General features: G+C 39.4%; 1 protein-coding gene across 4 annotated transcripts in view; it reads right to left on the bottom strand.

The window, feature by feature from the left end:
- CCDC170 (coiled-coil domain containing 170) overlaps positions 1-24,332 on the bottom strand; it is an 88,057-nt gene that overhangs the window by 27,006 nt on the left and 36,719 nt on the right. For all 4 annotated transcript variants that reach the window (XM_074333710.2, XM_019735451.3, XM_074333711.2 and 1 more), the window contains 2 exons: positions 20,902-21,087; positions 7,663-7,980 (listed from right to left, as the gene is read on the bottom strand). In XM_074333710.2, coding sequence (XP_074189811.2) covers positions 7,663-7,980; positions 20,902-21,087 — 504 coding nt within the window. The remainder of the gene's footprint in view (positions 1-7,662; positions 7,981-20,901; positions 21,088-24,332) is intronic.

Raw genomic sequence — 24,332 nt, forward strand, 5'->3', positions numbered from 1 at the left:
GTAGATGCAACCAAATGTTAAAATCCAAGTGCTTAGTGCAAGCAACATATTATTTATAACACCAATTTCCAGATTCTTTGTAAAAATTGAATTAAAAACAGGTAATTGATGGATATATTTGCCTCTGGTTGAAATAAATCTGCATTCATTATCTAATAAAATATTTTTGACTGGTATTTTTAATGTTTATATAATTCCTCAAAGAAGTTACTCGATAAATATTTATGGATCATATTTACTTACCCCCACCACTGTCATTAACTTAGGATTTTCAAAGCTTAGTTGGAAAAAGAGTTCAGACAGAAAGTACTTTTAAAACCTATAAAAGTGTCATTCTCCAGAGAAACTCTTCCACCACATATAGAGGATTAAAGACTATACATACAGTGACTTACTCATGGTTAGTAACCTCGAGAAGTTGTCAGTACATTCAAATGAATAAAGGTATTTCTACAAGCTTTTGTTCAATTTTTTATTGAGTATTGGTTATTCCTTCACTAAACTTTCAGGGGTGTTGCCTCTGGGCTGCATAGTTATGTAGTAATGCGATCATTTAAGTATTGAAAGGTCCAAATTCCTTTAATATGGTGACTTTAAATATGGTCAGTGGCAACACACAAGCAAGCAGGAGAATCTGATGACGGCCTCCTCTTCTGTAACACAAGATCTGCTTCGCCATCAATGGCCCCAGCACTCTCACGACGCCCTAATTTGCCCAATGCTTCCACCTCCCCTGGAATTGCTCTTTGTCCTGATCATCCCTTAAGTGGAGAACATAAGTTCACCAAAGACCTCAGGTACACTTCGAGAATACTCAAATGGATTCTGGCAGATCCAGTTTTCAGAAAATGTTAAATTCAATAAAAACACCAAGTTTGAGGTGATAAGTTTTGTTTCATCACCAATCAGAGGTGGTTTGTTTTGGAAGAGCAAAGGAAAAAAGTAGTAGATATTTACATAATACTCAGTACCATTCTCACAGAAACTGAAATATCTTGACAGTTTCAGATTTGCGATCTCAGTTTTAAAAAACAATTTCTGCTCACCTATCCACAAACAATCATGCTTCAGGGCAAGAAGATATTCAAGCTGTCTTCAAATATTTTGAAAGGAGAATGGGATTTGCTCTGAGTTGTCCTAAGAACTTAAGTTGAGGACCAACAGGTGTAAATCAGAGAAAGAATTTCACTTCCATATAAGGAAGAATCTTTCCCTGGTCCCCATAATTACAAAGTAACACATGCCCATTGAAAAGAGTCATTAAGGACAAAAAAAAATATGTATAAACCAGCAAAACAAGTAATAATAATCCCCATGATCCCACCATCGAGAGGTAACAACTATTAATATTTTCAAATAATTTATTTTTATGTACCATTCAAATATAGTTGAGATATAGGTTATATTTGCCATTTTATGTTTTTGTTTTTACTTCATATGTTAAGCATCTTTCCATGTCAGGTAGTAGATTCCTAGTCGCTGGACATGGCCGGAAGTTGGCCAACTATTTGTTAAGAAAGTTATGGAGTGGACATTCCTACAATCAGGAATGTTAGGCTACCTGATCTTAAACTCTCTAATCCTATGCTTCTGGGGCTCTCTAGGTCCCAAGCCTGTATTTCAATTAATTTTATATTTCTGTGGGTGCTTGAAATCAGATACTTGACGGCATGCTGCTTAGTGCCATATCCAAGGAATTCCATTTCCCAAAAAAATTTGGAATTTCATTACAGAATATGAGAACCCTCATTTTTCATGTCCTACCCTTAGCTAATAAGAAATCTGATCTTAATGCAACAGAAAGGTGTGCATGTCTTGGCAAAACATTCAAAGTAACCTACAAAACAGTGGCCACCAAACAATGTCCCCAAGGGGACACTGCCTCCTGGAGGACTGTTTAATGATATTATATTATACAAGGTATGGCACGTTTCTGTGCCAGAAGAAATGTGGTTTCACATTTGACTCCAAGTAGGAAATGAGTCTGTCTACCTGAAGATCCTTCAACATTTCTATCCCACAGTTGACTGAGCAAAGAGAATGAACTCAGAAAAGAGACACAGAAAACCTCAACTGGAGAGATGGAGCGCGGTGTGATCACTTAGCCCCAGTCAGCACGCTGCAGCCCTTACCAGAGGAAAGCAAAGTCTTCCATAGAAATCAATCAGTAAAGACTCCATTTTGAAGATGACGCCTCAAGCAAATGCTAGGTGAGTAGGGAGGCTGTTCTAACATAGACATTTGTTTACTGGCTAAAAACTCCCTCACAGACAGTGCCCTGTGGCAAATTGATGCGTTGTCGTGATACAGGAGCCATGAATTGTTGGCAAAAAATTCAGGTGTCTGATTTTTTCACACAGCCTTTTCAGCACTTTTCTCTTGGTTAACTGTTTGTCCAGCTGGTAAAAATTCATAATGAATAATCCCTCTGATATCAAAAAAGGTCAGCAACATCATTGCAACAAGTTCACGAACTTAATTGTCAGGACTCATACGTGTCCCACCAAAAAAAGTTGTAGTGTGTTTTTCAATAAGCATTTCTTTTCTTTTTTTTTTCTTAGTATCATCTGTTCACATATCCCTGATATTCTGTGGGACAAAATGATGTGCCAGGGATTCCAACACTAGAAAGGTAGGGAATGGGGGAAGGAAAAGGGGATTATAATAAAGAATACAGACCTCAATTTTCTAAAACAAAAAAAAGCATTGAAGTCAACTACACTTCAAACACAAGCAGCATGATTGGGGACGTGAAGTCATAATGCCCTAAAAGAATCAATTCACTTCCCAAGGACAAGTAGTTGTTGATTTCACAGAGGTACTTTTGCACTAAGATTAAACCAAATGGAAACACAAGAGCTCTAAACTGAAGAAAGAGCCACTTGGGTCACTTAAGGACCAGTGCCTTTTGGACATAAACAACTCTTTTCTGATTATTCAAGTTATAACTTTCACTTAGGAGGCATATAAAATGAGTTACCAGGTAACGGGTCTAACAGAAATCATGTTCTCCTTCCCTTTTTTTTTTTTTTTTTTTTAAAGATTTTATTGGGGAAGGGGAACAGGACTTTATTGGGGAATAGTGTGTGCTTCCAGGCCTTTTTTCCAAGTCAAGTTGTTGTCCTTTCAATCTTAGTTGTGGAGGGTGCCGTTCAGCTTCAAGTTGTTGTCCTTTCAGTCTTAGTTGTGGAGGGCACAGCTCAGCTCCAGGTCCGGTTGCTAGTTGCAGGGGGCACAGCCCACCATCCCTTGCAGGAGTCGAAGAATCGAACTGGCAACCTTGTGGTTGAGAGGATGCGCTCCAACCAAGCCATCCAGGAGCTCAGCGGCAGCTCAGCTCAAGGTGCTGTGTTCAATTTTAGTTGCAGGGGGCTCTGCCCACCATCCCTTGCGGGACTCAAGGAATTGAACTGGCAACCTTGTGGTTGAGAGCCCACTGGCCCATGTGCGAATCGAACCGGCAGCCTTCGGAGTTAGGAGCATGGAGCTCTAACCGCCTGAGCCACCGGGCCGGCCCCTCTCCTTCCTTCTTGCCAGTATGTGCAGACAACACTATTGACCTACTAACCCCACCCTCTCCACCTCTGTGCATGTCAACTTTCATTAGGGGTTGAATCAGGTCCCTCAAAAAGAGATATATTGAAGCCCCCCAGTACCTCAGAATATGATCTTATTTGGAAATACAGTCTTTACAAAGGTAATCAAGTTAAAGTACAGTCATTAGAGTTGGCCCTAACCCAACATGACTGGTATCCTTATAGAAAGGGACACAGAGACAGACAGAAATAGAAGGAAAACAATGTGAGGATACAGAGAGAATGCCATCCATAAGCCATGCGGTAGCCTGAGGCCACCAGAAGCTCGGCCAGAGGCCTAGGACAGACTCTCCCTCACAGCCCTCAGAAGAAACTAATCCAATTGACACCTTGATTTTGGACTTCTAGCCTCCAGAACTATGAGATAATAAATAGCTGTTGTTTAAGCCTCCAGTTAGTGGTACTTGGTTATGGCCATCCTAGGAATTGAATACACTAGAAAGCCTGGGAGAGCTAAAATCTCTGTCTGTTCACTATTCCAAATGCCCTTATACCCAAGGGTGGCCATGTACCAGAATTTTGGACAATGAAATGTCAGTGGAAGTCTGCTGAAGCTTCTTGGTAAATATTTGGCTTAGTAGACTGAAGGCTTAAGAACAGAGCAGACTGATAAGATCAGAAAGGGGAGTGGGGGAGTTGGGGGGCACACCTCAGGCTGGGTCCCCACAGCTCCGACACAGCCACCAGACTAAGAAACACTCCCATGGAGGAAATAAAGCCTTATGTGTACCTAAAGCAGAACAAGAGAGTTTAGGTCTAGCTAAATGTTTGTGAACTTGTATTAATTTGTCCTTAATTTAGGAAATGACACAGAAATTAATCGGTATCATATCCTCCCTGTCCATAATCAATTCTCATCCAGATGACTAGCCAATTAGAAAACATCTAAGAGCAGGACAAAAAATTTTGCCTCAAAATTCTAAACTAAAACCTGAAAATGTCACAACTTTCTGTCATTGTGCAAGAAATCATTATTTCAAAAACACCTGTCCTGAAATTACAAACGTCGTGAAATTTCAAGGCTAAATAACATCTAAATACTCATTTAGAATTCCTGGAAACCCGACAGTAGAACATTTCTTTAAAAGAAAGGTTTTCAGGTGGGGGTGATTCCACCTCCCACAGACATTTGGCAATGTATGGAGACATCTTTGGTTGTCACGAGTCGAAGGGAAGAAGAACACTACTGGTGTCTAGTGGGTAGAAGTACAGAGATTCTGCTAAACATCCTAGAAGGCGCAGAATGGCCCCCAAAACAAAGGATTATCCAGCCCAAGATGTCAACCGTGCCAAGGCTGGGAACCCCTGCTCTAAGATATAGTAAAGCTTTTCCAAAGGAATGTTAGATTTTTTGCTATAAGCAGAAAAGCCAGGAACAAGTAGAAATGACGTGATGAAAAAGTGTGGGTGGTATCCTGAATCCTACTGAGAACTGCAAACATGGGAGAGTAAAAATGAATAGCAAAGAGGTAAACAAGAAAAGCAATGATCAGTAAGTAGAAGCTGACACGAAGCGGAGAGTGTGCCAGGCCCAGCCTGAACCCACCACTGGGCCTCCCCACGGGGATTACTCAACTGTTGACTGTGTGTTTAGCCATGGCAGCTGGCAGGGTATGCAGCCTCTTCAACAAACACATTCATCAATTTGTAAAGCTGCTATTCTTCAGAAAAATCTCTAAGACAATATGTGAAATCCATTTTCTCCTGATTTTACTTGAAGATGAGTCCCAGAAGATGCCAGCTATATGCTTGATTTCAGGCTTTTAAATAGTGAGAGCGGCTATTGAAAAAAATTACAGGGTGGGAAAGGCAGACAAAGGCACTAAAAAGACTGAATCATTCTCATTTGTATTGGAAGTGGGGGGAGGCCGTCCAGCTTAACCAATTTACATCATTTTGCTTTAGAAAATAAACATATACATCATGGGGACAATTTTATGCCATGTTTCACATGCTGGAATTAAAATAGTTTCCGGAAAACATTTGGAAAAATCGAAGAGAGAAGCCAATAAAATGAAAGGGCAAAGAACCATTAGCTGTTGAAGTACATCTATTACTAGTCAAGGTAAGTAACTGCATGAGGTTTTTCTCAGTTCTACGATTTCCTTGCCCAATCCTGTACCTACACGTGTATTGAATCACAAGAAAAACTGTTACTCTCAGAAACCTGAGAGTAACATCTTACAAGGACGAACGTGTTTTATCCACAAAGAGAATCCTACACTGGAAAAGCGAGTCACTAGGTTTGCTCCTAGAGTGCCTGTGAATTTTGGAGAATTTTAAAAGGAAATTTAAAATGTTTTATCACTAAAGGAACTTTACAAGTGCAACCCTGAATTTTGAGTTAGTGATCACACTGGTATTTTTAGGAACATTTTAAAAGATGGAAACATGTATTTTCCCCTTTTGAACAAGCATGAACTCAGTAGAAGAAATACAGAATTTGGATATTATTTACTTTAAAACCTCATTAATCAGGACTTCAATAAATTGGATTTGATGATAAACTGAGTTGGGCTGAAGTTGACGTGGCTAAGCAAAGCTTTATAGAACATGAAAATAACATAATATAAACAAGATAACCAAATTAAACAAGCTTCAATCATATGTGTGAATTAAACCATTTTTCTCCACTTGTTGAACAGGTCTCCTGTTCTTCTCCAAAATGGTGTTCTAGGCACCAGCACATTATGAAAAGGAGGACATAATTATGAACACATTATGAAAAGGAGGAAAGAAGAAGGGAGGAAGAGAGGAGAAGCAAGGGAAGCAAGAGTTAATATTTATTGTTGCTGCTTGTCAGACAGTGTGTGAAGGACTTGATGACATTTTTTTTTTTCATTTAATGCCTACAGCAACAATCATCTGATAAGAGCTATCAGCTTACTACTTGCTATAAGCATTAGATGAAAAGACACTGTTACAGGTCTAGGAACTTTTATCTGTAATCCCAAAATCCAAAAGGATCTGAAAACTGACAGTTTTTTTTGTACCTCATTTACTGATGAAGCTTGACCTGACTGGATTTAGCAGCAAACACTGACCTGAAGTGACATGAGGCTTTTCAGAGCCTCAGGGCATCCATCACACCTGGTGGACATGTTCACAGGTTTTGCTCCTGAACAATGAATGTGGCTGATTACGGGCTGCTGCCCCTGACGCCACAGAGGTGGACTGTGTGAGATTGCTTTCTCTGTTACCTTTCTGTGCACTGCTGTACCTTTCTAAAGCCTGCAAAATCCTGAACTCAAAAACACATTGGGCCCCAGGGATTTCAGACAAGCGGTGTGGAGCCTGGGCTGTTCCTGTACGGCAGGAGAGTAAATGAAATCTCAGAGGCCATCCTCTCAGGGACATGCCCAAGTGAGTGGGCAATGGAGACAGGTTCAGCCGGGAGGTCTCACTCTAGAACCTACAATGTAGCTAGCTGTCGTTTGAGTGACTCTCTAAGGCTTGGTAAGGATACTAAACAATTGAGAGTAACAAAACCGGGCCGGCCCAGTGGCTCAGGCGGTTACAGCTCCATGCTCCTAACTCCGAAGGCTGCCGGTTTGATTCCCACATGGGCCAGTGGGCTCTCAACCACAAGGTTGCCAGTTCAACTGCTCGAGTCCCGCAAGGGATGGTGGGCTCCGCCCCCTGCAACTAAAATTGAACACAGCACCTTGAGCTGAGCTGCCACTGAGCTCCCAGATGGCTCAGTTGGTTGGAGCACGTCCTCTCAACCACAAGGTTGCCAGTTCGACTCCCGCAAGGGATGGTGGGCAGCGCCCCCTGCAACTAGAAATGGCAACTGAACCTGGAGCTGAGCTGTGCCCTCCACAACTAAGACTGAAAGGACAACAACTTGACTTGGAAAAAAGGCCTGGAAGTTCACACTGTTCCCCAATAAAGTCCTGTTCCCCTTCTCCAATAAAATCTTAAAGAAAAGAAAAAGAAAGTAAGAAAACCACATTTAAATGATACTAGCCCACATAACTCATTTATTGAGTATGCTAAATGAATGAGGTTGCTGTCCTTAAGAAGCTTATAAACAGCCATCACCCACTCACCCTCACCCACTCACCTGTTTCTGGCTTTCTTCCTGACTGACCATTTCTTGAATCTTCTCCAAAATGGCGTCCTCCAAGGACCCAATCATGCCCAAGCTGCCTCTAAGGAGGCCAGCAATTTTCTCCCTAAATGAGGAGAACTGGCTCTGCGAGGCTGCAGCTGCATCCAGACTGGCCTTCAAACTCTTCTCTAACTCGCAAGAGCTCTTCTTCAAGAGGCTCAGCTCCTGCTTGGAGGCATCCCAGGCCCGCTGGCCAGCAAACAGCCTTTCTCGGGAGATCTTCACTTCCCTTTCAAGAGCTTCTCTCGCCTCTACGGCACTGAGCAAGTCCTAAAATCAGTATAGAAAGTGAAGACAAAAACATTAGCAGCCAGCGAGGGGCACCGACATTTGCTTTTCAAGGAGTTAGGGTGAAACACTCTTTCCATTTTCATTTCTTTTCCCGCATTTTAAACTGATTCATTATCTTTGCAACCTCGTTGATCATACAGAAGCTAGGACATTCAGCTCATTCCATTTTTAAATCTACGTTCCCTATCATCTCTTCATCAAGTTATTAAATTGTAAAGGCTATGTCAGGTAAATTCAGGTGTCTAAAAAATAGAAGGGATACAAAATCAGGGTCAGGAAAAAAAGAAAACTGACACATAAGCCTTTCATATGTGGGCCTCTGGAAAGAATTAATGAAAAAAACAAATCGTTGGTTAAGAGCTGCAGACTCGATCCATACGTAGTACTGTACGTTTACAGAACTATGTGTTGTCAAGCTTGGTATACAGGGAAATTGATATTGAATAAACAGTAAACCCTCGCAGTCCTAAGCAGACACTAGAAATTATTTGACTAATGATGTCTCTTTAATAATATTCTAAATAATAGACTAGCATTCTCATAGAAGCATCATTGCATAAAGGAGAGAAAAATCTTTCTTTCAATATTTACTGACTGTGTATCCCCTTTTCTCAGAAAGACAAATTAAAGCTGATCGAGCCTGAAGAAAGGAACAGGCCGTTTGGTGGGTGGGAGGAGTAAAAGTCGAAGGAGATAACGGACCATACTGAGAATAATAATTTTAAAGAATGTAATATGTACCATTAGGTTCATAAAAATAATGAAGGGCATAGGGAAGGTGCCACGTGCACCTGCTTCTATTTACCATAATCTAGAATGGTCCAAAGAGACATAAAAGGGGCATCTTTAAAATTCATTAAATAAAAAAGACACTTGTTGACATCAAGCTCCAAAATACATGAGTGCACATTAAATAAGATTGAGCAGTTGGTTGATCAGCACTGCTATAGAATTGCAGCCTAGTTAACTGACAAAAATATTTTGTTTTTTTATAAAAAATAGTACGTTAGGGTCAAAAACAACTAAAAAGAAACAATATCTTTGAATAACAGACTCTACATCCACACTGGCCAGTAACACTTCAGGCTGTTAGTCACAATGCAAGCATCCTTTTTGCATTAGAACTAGACCTTAAAAGAAACTCATCTCTACCAACAGCCTAGACACAGGAAAAAAATGTTACTTGAAATGCTACTTCCTACATTTTTATATTAAAAAAAAGTCTTACCTTTTCTTTCTTCTGGTGATTTTTTTTAAATCAAAAAAGCCCCAGGCATCAATTTGAAGTAAAAGTCATCGAGTGGATTGGTAGTTAGAGAAGGCTGCCCTTTTCAGAGATGTAATAACTCAACTAATTATGGAACCTATTTTGTAAAATGCTTTGCTTTTCAAGGTCCTGGCAACAGCTTCATTTCCCCATTCCCTTTCCAAACTAGTCCTCTTGACAGAGAAAGCCCATGCTGCTGATTAAATTACGGCCCTTAAAGAGTCAAGGACCCTTTATCACAAATACAGTATTTTATCACTTTACAGATTTCTTTTCAGATAGTAATACAATAGCTGCTCAATTACAGTAACCAGTATCAGCGTTGGTGATAATCAATTGGGCCCATATTGTACTTAACAACTACAATCCTAATGTGTGGTTAGAAAACTGAGGGCCTAAATTGGATGGTGCAAGGATGAAAATTAATTCTAATCCCTTCAGAGTTCTAAAACTCTTTAGAATATTACCTATTAACTTTTATATTGAAATAAAACCCACTACTGTAAAATAGGAGAGTTTCCATGGCTAATAGAGTGGTATTTTTAAGCAAGTATTTCCAAAAAATCTTCAAAATACCAAAAAATATACCAGACTCAAGTACTATAGACTTACTATCAGTTTGGAGTAAACTACCACCTGGCAGCTTACACTGGGAGACCAATAAACATAGTTAAAATATTTCAGTCAGGAGGAACTTTTTCCACCCCAATATCAGACTGTTGTTTCACAGCCTCAGAGACAAGGGCCAAAACATTCCTCTAAGAAATTCGAAGCACCGAAGCATGTCTAGTGAAAATCAGAACATTCATTTGTGATCACAGAATACTCTGGCACATGGCAGCAGGTCAGATTTCTTTTCTGGACACATTTCAGCCCAGTGAACTATATGCTGTTTCTCGTATGAAATGCAGGCCAGGGGAGCCAGTGACAAGGCCTTGAGGAAGGCTGCCCCCTCCCCACCCCCGTGCTCTCCTGAAGCACTTCAGAATTCAGGGCCACTGGGCTGCTCTGCGGGAAACAGAAGTCCTCAGACTGCAAATGCAATTACCTGCAAGCTATCGGGAGGAAGCAGCTAGAGTGGAGGCTGGTTGCGTGGCTACCTCAAGGATACACCGAAGTCATGTGACATTGGTGTCACTGGCCAGGACCTGGGGCCTGCTGTCAGACCACACGGACACACAGAACAAGAAACAAGAAACAAGTAGCTCTCTCTGAGCAGAATCAAGGCTGACCTCCACGGAGGAAATCACATTTGTAAATGCGGTCAGGCCCTATGGACTCAGAGATGCGGCTCATGTTACTATATTTTTTTTCAATTAACGAATCTTTAGATTCTATCCCACTAACACAACAAATGAATAATGACCCCTTCACAATTACTTTTAACAAAAACAATTGTAAATAATATGACTGAGGTATTCGGTTTAGCTTCCCATTTAAAAGCATGTCTGCATTAATTTCCAATTAAATGCATTAAGCAATGAAACCGAAGATTTGTGTTTTTAAAACACAGTTGATTCCTATTTTAATGGTCTATTATATGGATTTGGATATACATGAGATCAAACTGCCTCTCAAAAATACAATGACTAATTATCGTCAGGGTGGAGAACCTCCCAGCTTGAGCTTAATTCATCCAACCCTGCACAAATTTTGTTAAATTAAAAACCATTTGGTTACTTCTACCTACTGCAGTTAAGATGAACAGGCACTCTCCTACATTGCCAGTGGAAGTGTGAATAGGTATAATAGGAACATATTTATAGCAAAATATGTAATGAAATTTCATATCCACATATCCAGTGGCCCTGCAGTTCCAGTCTTAAGAATGTAACATCAAATATATGGTGATGGAAGGAGAACTGACTGAGTGGTGAACACATAATGTGATTTATAGATGATGTAATACAGAATTGTACACATGAAATCTATGTAACTTTACTAACAATTGTCACCCCAATAAACTTTAATTAAAAAAAGAATATAACTGTAGGATAGATTACTAAATATGGAAAATGAGGAATGTGCAAAGTTATTCAATGATAGTATAGCAAAAGACTGGGTGCTATGTGAATATTCATTAATATGTGACTGGTTAGACCAATAGGAGACATTCATACCATAGAACATTATGAAGTCTTAAAAAGAACTGAAGAAGCTTTTCATATAGTGATATGAAAGATTCTCCAAGACATACGCATAGGTAGTAAAAAAAAAGTAAGGTGTGTAGCCATGTGTCTAGTACCATTTGTATCCACATAAAAAGAATCTCTCTAGAAATATGCACAGGCAACTACCAATTCTGACCACATCTGCAGAAGAGGACTGTAACTGGTGGGCAGAAGTGGAAGGAAGATGTGACAGAACAGTGGCACTTCTGAAAACACCCAGGGAATTTTGGTCATTTAAAGTTCTGAGTCAACAGTGATGTGCACACACACACATTAGTAGAAGAAAAGTATCTATAATAAGGGAGGTGATGCCCTACTGTTTCTATTCCCCACCCCCACCCCCGCTGCCCATGTTTCTATTTCCCTTGAAGTAAACTGAACCTGAAGTTTTGCATTTGGTTCTGGGATTCAAATTTTAATACAGATAAAACCTTCCTAGAACAGTGCTACTCAAAATATGAATTGCACACTAGTGTACCTCCTACAACTGTTAGTTCTCAGTCCCAACAAAATAATTCAGAAATTAAGGGTGTTTAGTCATTTCTATAGCAATGTGACATCAATTTTTGTTGTCGTTTACTATAACAACTTGTTTAATAACCTCATATAACAGTATGATACTTATTCATTTCTTAGGTGAAATGGAAGCAGCTTAGCATCTGCTCACAGGTAATATCATGAAACTTTGTGAAGGTGAGAGCACTGACATCAAATTTTTTTTTTGACATCAATTTTTTAACAAGGTATGGATGGACCCTTAGCGTTGCACAGAACTGATGTATAAATGGCATATGCATGAGCTACATATCAGTCGTGCAAATAGGAACAGGTTACCTGTGATATTTTAAGGTTGTTTGGCCACCTGTAATCCAGAAGTGAAAAGTATATAAAATCCAGCCCATTTCTTTCATCAAAAGAATTTAAATTTCCATCAAAAGATAATTTAAATTTATCCCTCTACACAATAAACTGATAAAACTGTCTACAGATGGAAAACTGAAGATGGATTTTGAAAACAACACTTGGTTTATTTTGGATACATGTCACAAATAAAAATCTTGAGCTTGCTGAAATTGCTTTAAAACCTCTTCCAATGTCAACAAACCTCTGTGAGACTGGTTTTCTACTGTAAGTGCTTTAAAAGCAAAACATAGCAACAGTTTAATAGACATTAGCCCCTGTAAGTAGCATTGTCGTCTATGCAATCAAAACCTTCCCGTTAACAAGAAGCTACCTCATTATCACAATAAAGCTGTCGTTCAAAGTGATCAACAGGGTTTAAATACAGGGAATTTTAGTCATAACTTTTTTGTTCAGATACAACTGCAGAATGACAAAAAGCTATCAGTCTAACAGTATTCTCTGTATATGAATCCTACACACATACCTTCAAAGAAAAATTTGCAGTTTATGTAATTCTTTTCTTTTCCCCATTTTCATTCCCATTACATTTATTGAAATGTCACTTTATGTCTGTGGCTTCTAATGCTTAAAACGTAGACGTATGCTTTTTGTGTCTTTTTAAACAACTTTTTCTATTAATTTATCATATTAATTTTACAAAAGTATTCGTCAGCAATGGGCTGGAAATGAAGAAAAACACTGATCCTTCCCACAGATCATTGGAGAAAGGCTGTACATTCAGAGTCTAGGAAGGAGAACAACACAAGTCTTGAAACCATGTTCTAAAAGGAAACATCAAAAGAACTGGAACATTTATCCTGCAGATGTCTTCAAATAATTGAAAGACAAGTGCATAGGAGAATTAGGATTGTTCTCATGATCTAACGGAGTAGAAGCTGCACAGTAACATTTTACTTCAAAATGAGAAAGACCTTTCCCAAGTCTGAGCTGTCCCAATGGCATGATCAAACTTGGAAAATAATAAAAATTCAGCTTAAGTCTGGAATTCTCATTATTGACAAACTCAGTACAAGCTGACAATGAATTTAGCTGCCAACGAGACCAGAATGTGTTCAGGCTTCACTACAGTCAACGTTCTGCCCTGAACTGGTCAGGCTGTGCCTGAAGGACCACGGACAGTTCCCAGCTGGCCATTTTAAGAGGAACATCATCAAAATGGCACTGGATTGGCATCACATGTTAAGATTACACCCATAATAAAAATATTTATGTACTCATGTTTATTTTAAATGCTGTTTTCATTTATTTTAAATGTATAGATGGAACCTCAATGGGAAGCATTAAAAACTTAATTATAGTTACAGAACAGAACGTAAATTTTACAAACCTTGACAATATAAATACAATAATATTATAAAACATGGGACATAGAACAAGGGGAGTAAAAAGTAGGAGGCATGAAATTCCTCATATTTCATAGCAGAAAGTCTAAAGACACTATCTCAGATTGATGAGTCAGGAATAGAAACGCCTTACTTTGAAGTCTCAATGGTAATTGTCAGAAGTTAGAACAAGAGTATAAGTGTGAGGCTAAAATGGAAGGAGAGAGGATTTTAAATTTTACTTTGGAATCTTATAAACAGTTTTAGTTTTTCATAATATGAGCAGACATTATTTTAGAGTTTACTTTCACTTTACCATATTTTGCCGTGCATAATGTGCACCCGCATTTTTGGCCCATACTTTCAGGGGAAAAAATCTTTCTTTTTAATTATTTAATTCAAATTTTTATTTGTTTACATTTAGTACTTGTTTTTTTGTATTATAAAGAAATTTTAGCACTTATTTTTTAACATATTACAGTACACGAAATTTTATGTAACAAATAACTACAAAACACAAGAACAGATACAAGGTACCAGAAATTTTATGTACTTGTAACAAATTTACAATATTTACACATCATAGAAGGTCAAGAACTCTTCGTCCTTGCAAGTTTGCCATAAGTTCAACAAAACTGATTATCGTATTCCCTATAATAATAGGGTATTATTTTGCATGTGAATATTGTTATTGATTTCTAGAGTTATACTTTTAACTCATAAGCATAAATAAAAGAATTAACAACATTTATATAGATACAGAACTAGTACTATCCACATATAATGCGCACCCTTATTTTTCCTTCACAAATTTGGGCCCCAAAAAGTGTGCATTATACACAGCAAAATATGGTAATTCCTCTCCCAGAGGCTTGAACTCCCAACCTCACAGATGATAAGAAAGAAGGTTCAACTAAAGAAAGTTTGAAAGATCTGGGCTGTTTAGCCAGAAGAAGAGACTTAGAAATCCACGATGCACGTCTTCAAATACTTGAAGGGTGGCCATAAGGAAAGGAACTTCAGTTGATCCTGTGACATTTCATTAAGAGAAAAACAGGATGAGGACATAAATTATAGGGATCCTGCTCCTGACTGGCTACAATGAAAAGCTGTCAAACAATTCGAACTGCACAGAGGAGGTGGGCTTCCTTGTACAGTCCAATGAAAGGAGGCAGGACACTTGCTAGACTGGGACATTTAACAGACGATTTTTATTTCACATAGAGTTAAATGGCCTAGATTCTAAAAGATTCTAAATCCCTTCCAATATTCTGATTCTAGGATTGTAAAGAGATCTTGAGTTTCTTTAGTCATTGATCATGTCTAATAACTTCTCACTTCCAGGAACTGTTTCCATATGCCTGTACTCTTAATGCCTGGATAAAAGTAAATAACTAGGGAAGGAAAATAAAAAACACTGAACATCAATTATGTGCTGGGCATTTCTTGAGTACTTCGTGTCGGATATCATTCCATCCTAAAACTAACTGTAAGAGATAGATCCTTAAATTATTTTCCGATTTTACAGACAAGAAACTGAGGTTCAAAAAGGTAGTGATACGCGTGAGATCACAGGGCCCAATGATTCTGGAGCCCGGATAAAAATCCAAGAGCCTAGCCAGTTAACCCACTTTTTGTGACTCTCAGGATCTTCCCTCTTACAGAAAGCAATTGCCAGATAACAAAGCAAGAAAGCAGAAGAGACATCCTCTGGGAGCCTGTTTGACTCCAAAACCAGTATTTTTTCCTAACTTCCATTCTACCGATGAGAATTGCAGAAAGTGTGAAGCTGTTTGAAATCCAATATGTAAGTTTAATTTCTGATCCACTGATGTGAACTTCTGAAATCTATAGAAAATGTATGGGTGGCTTGTGTCGGTACAGCGACTACTTTTCTCAGAAGTCAGATTTTTCTCAGATTTTAAGATAATCAAGAGAAAAGGTGCCAGTCTTTGATAGTTTTAAAAACATTCTGCAATATTAATTACTAAAGTTTTTAAATAGTATACATTTCTATATGTATAATAAGTCACCAGGATTTTCATTTGGGAAATTTTCATAAAGTAACTTGAAGAGTGTCATTAAGAAAATCAGAATATGATCTCACTTATATGCAGAATCTAAAGAAAAGAATAAGTGAATGAACTAATCAGAAACAGTTTTGGAAACATGGAGGAAAAACAGAGGGTTGCTAGAGGGGCGGGGGGGGGGATAAGGGGAAGGTGAGAGGTTTTGGGAACGTACAGAGGGATAGTGGATGGGGGGAGGGGGGTTCACACAGTGTGAGGGATATAAATGATAAACGTCTAAGTTTTGCTTTGTCTTGTGCACCTGAAACTAATTAAAAAAATAAATAAATAAATAAAAATTAAAAAAAAAAAAGTAAACAGTAAAAAAAAAAAAAGAAAATCAGAAAAGTTGAGTTTGGTAGAAACAGTACCCAGAAATACAGGTATTTCTCCATACTGTCAACAGTCCTTGTGGATTTCACTAATTAAGTAAGTTTACTACCTCAAAATCAGAGCTTTACAAAGTATTATAAAGACTCTTCCTGAGACCATTAACGTGTTGGGAAAACCACTTGACAGTATTTTTCAGTAATAAATCTTTGGAGACATAATCCTATGAATGAGCACTTTATTAAAGACCACAAATTTTTTATTGCCCATATTTTTTTTTTTAATTTTTATTATTTTGGCAGGAACTCCATCCCAAAGTGACTGTGTTTCCAAAGTCTGAACAACACTGCATCAGTCATTTACAAGTAAAGACACTTATGTAAGAAAAGGAGTCAGTTCTGTGTTTTTAATGTGCTCTTACAACACAGTTTCATTTCCTACTGCTAATCCCCAGAAATGCATTTCTATAGGTAAAGATTAGATTCTTCCTAATTTCCAAGCCTTGATAATTCAGTAACTACTACTTATAATTTATAAAGTTATTCATTCACTGAGGAAATTTGCATAGCTATGAATTATTGCTGTGTCACTGACAAATCCTCTTTCGCACTAGACTTGTATGTAGGATGTAGCTGTGAATATAGAAGTAAAGGGGATTATTGATGAAAGCATAATAGTTTAATGACTAGAGTTCAAATCCCAACTTTGCTACTTAATGGCTATGGGAACTTGAGCAAAATACATAACCTCTTGGAGCACTTAGTGCAATGACTGTGCTAATGGTAAGTGCCTGATAAATGGTGACCATATTAATGACTGCTGATAGTATTAATGTAAAAAGTCTGAGAGCCTTAAACTTCACTCAGAAGGTTTACTATTAGGTAAAATACCAAAGTGTAATTTTGAAATAATTTTACATATACTGTAAGACAAAGCAAATGAGTGAATAGTGTTAGAATCCAAATGACACAAAATAAAAAGATATTAAGAAAATTCTAGGATAACACATTTAATTAAAAAATACCACTATAAATTTATCATGAAAACTGTATTTCTAGCTACATCCACTGAAAGCAATGACGCCCCAATAGCAACGAACACACCTAAGCCTAAATCTTGGTTTCTAACACCATTTATCAGCAAAAGGAACCAAAGTTCCTTAGCTAATAGGTTGATTTTTAGTTCTGTGGTCTGAAAATTGTAAGTGACCCCAAGATAGCATCTTCTTACAGAAATCAAGGAAGCATTCAAAGACTGAAAGAATCAGGTTACAAGGTCACAGAGACCATCTTGCTGGGGCTCCCTGGGACCAAATTTGATGGATTTGGAGCACCAAAAAAAGAATAATTGATTGTAACACAGTAAATAAATAAAAATCCATGTGTCCATAGAATTGAAAAGGAAAGAAAAAAAATTTTTTTTAACTTTTCTTTACAGAAGAATGCCAGCTAATAAGTAGAAGGAATGTAAAATTCAAATATTACCACTTTGCCAAACTTGATGTAACTTAATCAAGGCAAGAATCAATGAATGCTAACATCACTAGGTAAAGTCGATGGGAAACATAAATAATCTGCCAATTATCACCCCACAGATACTGTGTTTCCCCAAAAATGAGACCTATCCCAAAAATAAGCCACAGTTAAGATCGTCAGACAGACAGACACATTTAGTACGTTATGACGATGTTCCAGAAAATGATATGACTGTATTTGAATAAATGTAGATTGTTGTACATGAAAAAATAAGACATCCCCTGAAAATATGCATCTTTTGGAGCAAAAATTAATATAAGACCCGGTCTTATTTTCAAGGAAACACGGTAACTATGTAACTGCAGAAGAAAAAAAATGTACCTTTACACTAAAGAGATGGGCAATGAAACTTAATGTCAGCAACAATGGAACGATCTAACAGTATTTGCCTCTAATGTGACGCAATACGAAGTATACAACTTTACTTTTGAAACACTATTGCCTAAGAAGTTTAACCTGAATTCAATCCAGCCTCTAGATACAACTTTAAGTGTATATAGTACAGAGAAACAAGTTAAACAATGTCATGAAGAAACAATCAGACCACTGCTCTGGACTCTCCAAAAAGTCAGTCCTATTTGGAAAAAAAAAAAAAAAAAAAAACACCTAAACTAAAAAAGGCTAAAAATAATCAATAAATGCAATGAATGTACCTAGATTGGATCCCAATTTGGGGAAGAAAACAGCTATAAAAGACATTCTTGTAGCAAGTGGTGAAATTTGAATGTGGAATAATATTAGATTATTTTTGGTTATTTATTACTGTGTAACAAATTGCCCCAAACTTAGTGGCTTCACACAACAAATGTCTATCACCTCACGGTTCCTGTGGGTCAGGAATCTGGGCATGACTTAGCTGGGTGTTTCTGACTCAAGGTTTCTACAAGGTTACAGTCAAGCTGTTGACCAGGGCTACAATCATCTCAAGACCCAACTGAAGGATGATTCACCTCCAAGCTCACTCATGTGGCTACCGAGGCCTCAGTTCCTGGCCACATGGGCCTCACAACCGGCTGCCTGAGTGGTGTCGCCACATGGAAGTTGTCAAGAGCAATGACTCAAGAGAGATCAAAAGAGTGCATGTAAGACAGAAGCCGCAGTCTTTTTATATCCCAATCTCAAAAGTGACATCCCATCACTTCTGACATATTCTATTCATCGGAAGTAAATCACTTAGTCCAGCCCACACACAAGGGGAGGAGAATTAAACATCACCTCTGAAGGGGTGAAATACAAAACACTTATGGGCTTGAAAACCACCACAGATGATATCGTGGCATTATTGTTATCTTTGAGATGTGATAATGGTATTGTGGTTATGTAAGATAATATCCTTACTCTTAGGATACATGTGCTGACATAGCCAGATACGATACAAATAATGTCTGCAACGTATTCTCAACTGAATTCTCCAAATACACGTGTATGTGTTTGTGTGTATGTGTGTAAAGTAATAAAACAAACATATCAAAATGCTAACAACTGTTACATCTTGGTAGATGGGTATTCACTGTAATATTCCTTTACTCTTTCTATATATTTGAATTCTTTTTCATAAAATAGTTGGAAAAAAGTAATTGAGGATTGCTGTGGACTGAACTTCATCCCCTTGAAATTCATGTTGAAGCCCTCATGTCTAGTGCGATGGTGTTTGGAAATGGGCCCTTCAAGAGGTGATTAGGATTAGATGAGATCATGAAGGTGGTGTCTTCATGTTGGGATTGGTGCCCCTGTAAGAAGAGACACCAGAAAGCTTTCTCACTCTCTCTGCCATGTGACAACACAGCAAGAAGGCCGTCACCTGCAAGCCAGGAAGGCAGCTCTCTCCAGGAACTTTGATCTTGCTCTTCCAGCCTCCAGAACTTTTGAGAAGTAAATGTCCACTGTTTAAGCCACCCAGTCTACAGAATTTTGTTACAGCAGCCCAAGCTGACTAAGACAAGGGTGTTGAAATGATTGAAGTTACTTGATAACACTGATAAAATCTTTACTCTTTTTACAAAGCTAATGTGTCAGGAGAAGAAATCCAGTGGTAAGAAGGGGTTTGGGGGTTTTGTTTTGTTTTTTTGTTTTTCCGTTTTTGATGCAGGGAATTGGGAGGGAAATGGAGATTATCATTACTGTAGACCACTTCCACACTCCATCTCCCCATCGCACCTCAGCTTGGCAGTGACGTCACTGTAGACATGGAAGGCCCAAAAGGAATTCCCACAAAGATGGCTCCTTTTACTGCATCTCACCAAGCCCAGAACCGCCTTCGGCCTGTGGGACATTACCGGACCGTCACCCGCCATGGAGCCTGTCCTTTTCAGCATTAGTCATTACCTAATATAAAATTCCATCTCCTTTACTATTTAATTGTCTCCTCTGTATTTTAGTAACTGATTGCACAAGCTCACTTCTGCTTTTGGAAACTGATCATTATGATCAATGCCAGAATTAGTTTCTTTGTCACAAAAAAAAATTTTTAATATAAGTAAAGGATTATATAGTGCTAAAAAAACACACAGTATTAATTCTCATGCTCAAACAGGTTCTCACTAATTTGAAAGATCAATGAACTCACCGTGTAAATAAAAGTTTAGAATTAAGAGTCACTTTCCCTTGGCAATCTCTCTTAAATTACAATATCCGTATCCTTCAACCCCACAAATCTACTTCTAAGATTTTGTCTTACTGATATATTCTCACACATGCGATATAAGATGATCGATAGCCTCCTTGCTATAATAGTGTGTAGTATGTTAACATTTTAAAAATAAATAAAAAGAGAAAAATATAGTGTGCTGAGTGTTACCATTTGTGTTGAAAATAAATAAAAAGAATAAGTATACATGTATATATATGGAATAGTTCTAGAAAGGTATATAATTGTTAACAGAGATTGCCTCTGAGGAGAACAGCTGGATGCTTGAGGAAGTGGAGAAGGGGAAGACTTTTCACCATATTCCCTGTGTCCATTTAAAATTTTGCATCTTGTGGATACATTACCCTTTAGTTCAATTTTAATTTTAAAAATCCTTATAGCGTAACTAAAGCAAGTCATATTCTCCACAAACTCTTTACTTATAAGTGTTTCGTATTTCTTTTTTTCCAATTTTCTAACTACATAGCAAATGGCCTGTTGAGGCCCCTGACTCCCAGGCTGCCCCAGCGCTCCTGCTGAGAGCAGCCTTCGGAGATTGCGGTCAGTAAGCCAGTGTGCTCACCTGCATCTCATTTTCAATTTCTGCTTCCTAAACATGATCACAGATGCACACACACACACTTCACATACTGTACCTGGTTCAGCTTGTCTCTCTCTTCAGTGCACGAGGCAGCTCTTTCCTGCTCTCTGTTTACTTCTGAAACCAGCCTCATGATTGTTTCTCTGCTAGCTTTTGCCTCCATCTCATGGACATTTATAGTCTCTTCCAAAGTAACAATTTGTCCTTTCACAAAGGCATTCTCCTTGCACAGCTCTCTAAGCTGAAGAGAAAGCAACGACAGCTGTCTTATAAAAATTAACAACTTCACACCATTTTCTCTAAGCAACTCTGATGTATATCCCCCCATGACTGCATTATCATATGAAAACAGCTAAAAGCACTATCCCTCCATCCACGCAAAAGATCACAGGTTTCAAAGGCTGCCTCTAAACCCTGTGCTTATGTGAAGACCTGGTGGTCAAATTAAAATTAATCAAGAGGTGCAAAGGTAACAATGATGAGAGTTCAGCCTAAAGCTTCCCCACGGAACAGGCGCCCTGGCTGCTAAATAATCAAGGGAGGGAATGTTCTCCAGAGGTTACAGCAGGTGAGGAAGCAAGGAAATTCTGCTCAGCCCAAGTCCACGGGAACCACCTGCGTGCCAGGCACTACCTGGCACAGGCAGGAAACACAGAAAAGAAAGCAGGAGTCTCTTTTTTAAAAAGAAAATCCTTCTAATTGATACAAGCATAGAAAAAGCCTTAATAACACGCTCAAACTGTGGTTATCGTTGGGATTAGCGGGGCATTTTGTTCTCCGTGTTGTGCATCTGTTGTGCATTAATGAGATTTGTGAGATTTACAAAGAGGGAAAATAAAACCAGTAAGGCTCCTTGGCCCCAGAGAACCAGCCAACTGTGCAGACTCCACTCTATAAGGCCACAGGGATGCCTGTAGGAAGACCTGAAACTCCACATGACAAGGTCAGTAGTTGTGTTAAGACTCTGGGGAAGGGACATACATTTTTGCCTTGGCAATTTGCCGACATGGTACCCTGCTTCTGGCTCCTGGCTGTTCCCTGTTTCTTGAACACTTGTCATGCAGGGTGTCATGTGGGGTCTCTGGTCCCGCTCCTCACATAAGAACGCAGGACATGGTGAGGCCAAAAAGGAACACCCACGGATCCATAGATAGGGGAGTCATACCACTATAGTCTCGCTGGCAGCTGGGTTGGAGACACAGGAGGCAAGAGCCACACAATCTGCAACCTGCTGTCCGCTTCTCTGCCAACCAACCAACCCCTTGCTAACTGCAATCCGCACTTGCCAGCCACCACCCTCTTGCTAGCCCCCATTCTCTGCTAGCATAGCCACGGCAGTTATATTTGTGGCCAATGGCTCACTGGTTACAGCTGACGACCAACTAGCCACAGCTGATGGCCATCCGATCACAGTTGATGGCCATTTACTACCTGAGCCAGTACCTTTCCTTGTGAGGCTGAGAGCCTGGAAACTGCACTCCTGGCTCTGTCCCCACAACACTTTTCCTCAAATTTGCATGCTCACTCCCCAACATCCTTCAAAAGTCCTCACCTCAAAGGGGTGCTCCCCGGCCAGTCTCCCTAAACTTGCATCCCACGCCTCTAACCTGCTTCACTCTCTGTCACCGCGTCCTCATCTGTTGTTCTTCATTGCACCTTTTACTACGTGGGATAATACTGGATACTTATTTATTTCCTCACCATCTTTACCCCACAGTAATGAAAGCTGTAGAAGGGTCTACACTAAGTCTTATCTCATTCACTACTGTATCCCCAGCACCCAGAACGGCTATCTAGCATATAGTAGTCACTCACTAAATATTTGGGAAAGGGATGAATGACTGTCAAGTAAGTTCTCAGGAATACCTCCTTTTCCACCATTCCTGGGACTGTGGGTGCACGTGTGGTTATGACGGCGATAAAAGTGAGGGAACGGCTTTGAAATTAAAGGAGTGGTTTTGCTCCACTTCTCGAGGGAATACCTAGTCACGTGATCAAGACAACAGCCTTTCTGCTCTTGGACTGTGGTTGTTTTTTTAAGACGGGCACCTGCTCAGGTGATTAGGATGCTAAAGCTCTAGGGTCCTAGTATCTGTTTGTAAATCTGTTATATTATTATTCAGGTATGGTGAGGCCAACAGATCAGGTTTCCATTGAAAAGACAGTTTGCTACTCACAGTTCCCAAGAGGAGGGATGGGCCATGCCATGCAGGGGACACGCAGGGAAGCAGCAGGGCTGGTCAGCAGACAGAGGGAGCGAGGAGGAAACACGTTTTCCACAGGAAGAAATGGGCGAGGCAGTAGAAGCAGGCTTAGGATAGGCTAGTTTGAGTAATTTCCGTGGGCTCTGGAGCGTAGGGATGTCTCTAGTTGTCTGGGACCTGGGCCTGGGGTGATCAAGCCAAGGGGACAGTGGCCCAGAGTATGAGCGCCTACGGAAGAAGGGGTTGTGGTGTGGGCTCTGGATTGGATGGTTGACACATGAAAGCTTTGCTCCCAGGTGAGTCATTCACTAGGAGTTGGCTAACCCTGGGAGTGGCAGTCTCCTGGGTCAGCCAGGCCCCAGATGTCAAAGCACGGATTAATACGGTATCAACACCCAGATTAGCACCGGGACATTGTCTCTGATGGGGGAAAGGGAGAAAGAAGGAACTTCTGAATTCCCTTTTCTTTTTCCCACCACTTGTCCTTAAAGCTCATCCCCCAACTGTACCTCGAGGTGGGCTTCTGCTGTCAGGCTCCCCAGCACAGGGCAGCAACCAGGAAAACGGAAAAGATGCAGCCGGCACCTTGAGGGTACCAGGCAGACTCTAGGCCTGAGCGGCCAAAACCCATCCGTGAAGTGGGACACTCCTGAGGTAAAATGGGATCATTTGACAGCTTTCAGGGAGTACCTGTGGGAAGCTTACTAATAAAACCACTGAGAGTTGGCCGTTAAGAACAGTGCATGGGAATCTGTCAGGAAGCAAATATATGAAAGGTTTATAAATGAGCTAAGACGTGCTGAGCACTCATCCCTCCAGGTGCCCTAATGAATCACTCCACGCCAAGTGAATTATTCAGGTGATATAATTCATTTCCATCTTATGGCAACCTACCATTAAAGCAGGATTTTATTGTTTAGCTTTAATGTAAAATTAAAAAGCACTGTAGAAGGAATCTTAACCTTATATTCAATAAATAACCCAACAATGACACACAGCTGTTTTTGGTTTTGGTTGGTGGGGGGGGTCTCTGTAACTAAAAAAAAAAACAACTTCCTAAAACACATCATTAAAATGAATAATTGACTGCATTTGACAAGCTAAATATATTTCAGACAAAACAATTCATCCTTTCTGGAAAATAATTAATCCTCAAATAATGCTAAAAAGGGTCTTGGAATTGAGACTCAGAAAGGTGACATGGTTGGTCCCAGGTCACACACTCGATTAATGCTACATTTCGGCCATGTCCCGTTCTCTTGCCACTCCCAGACTCAGCCAC

Source organism: Rhinolophus sinicus, chromosome 2 (genome assembly GCF_057876585.1).
Source record: "Rhinolophus sinicus isolate RSI-liver-muscle chromosome 2, RSI-T2T, whole genome shotgun sequence".
In the NCBI taxonomy this organism is placed as follows: Eukaryota; Metazoa; Chordata; class Mammalia; order Chiroptera; family Rhinolophidae; genus Rhinolophus; species Rhinolophus sinicus.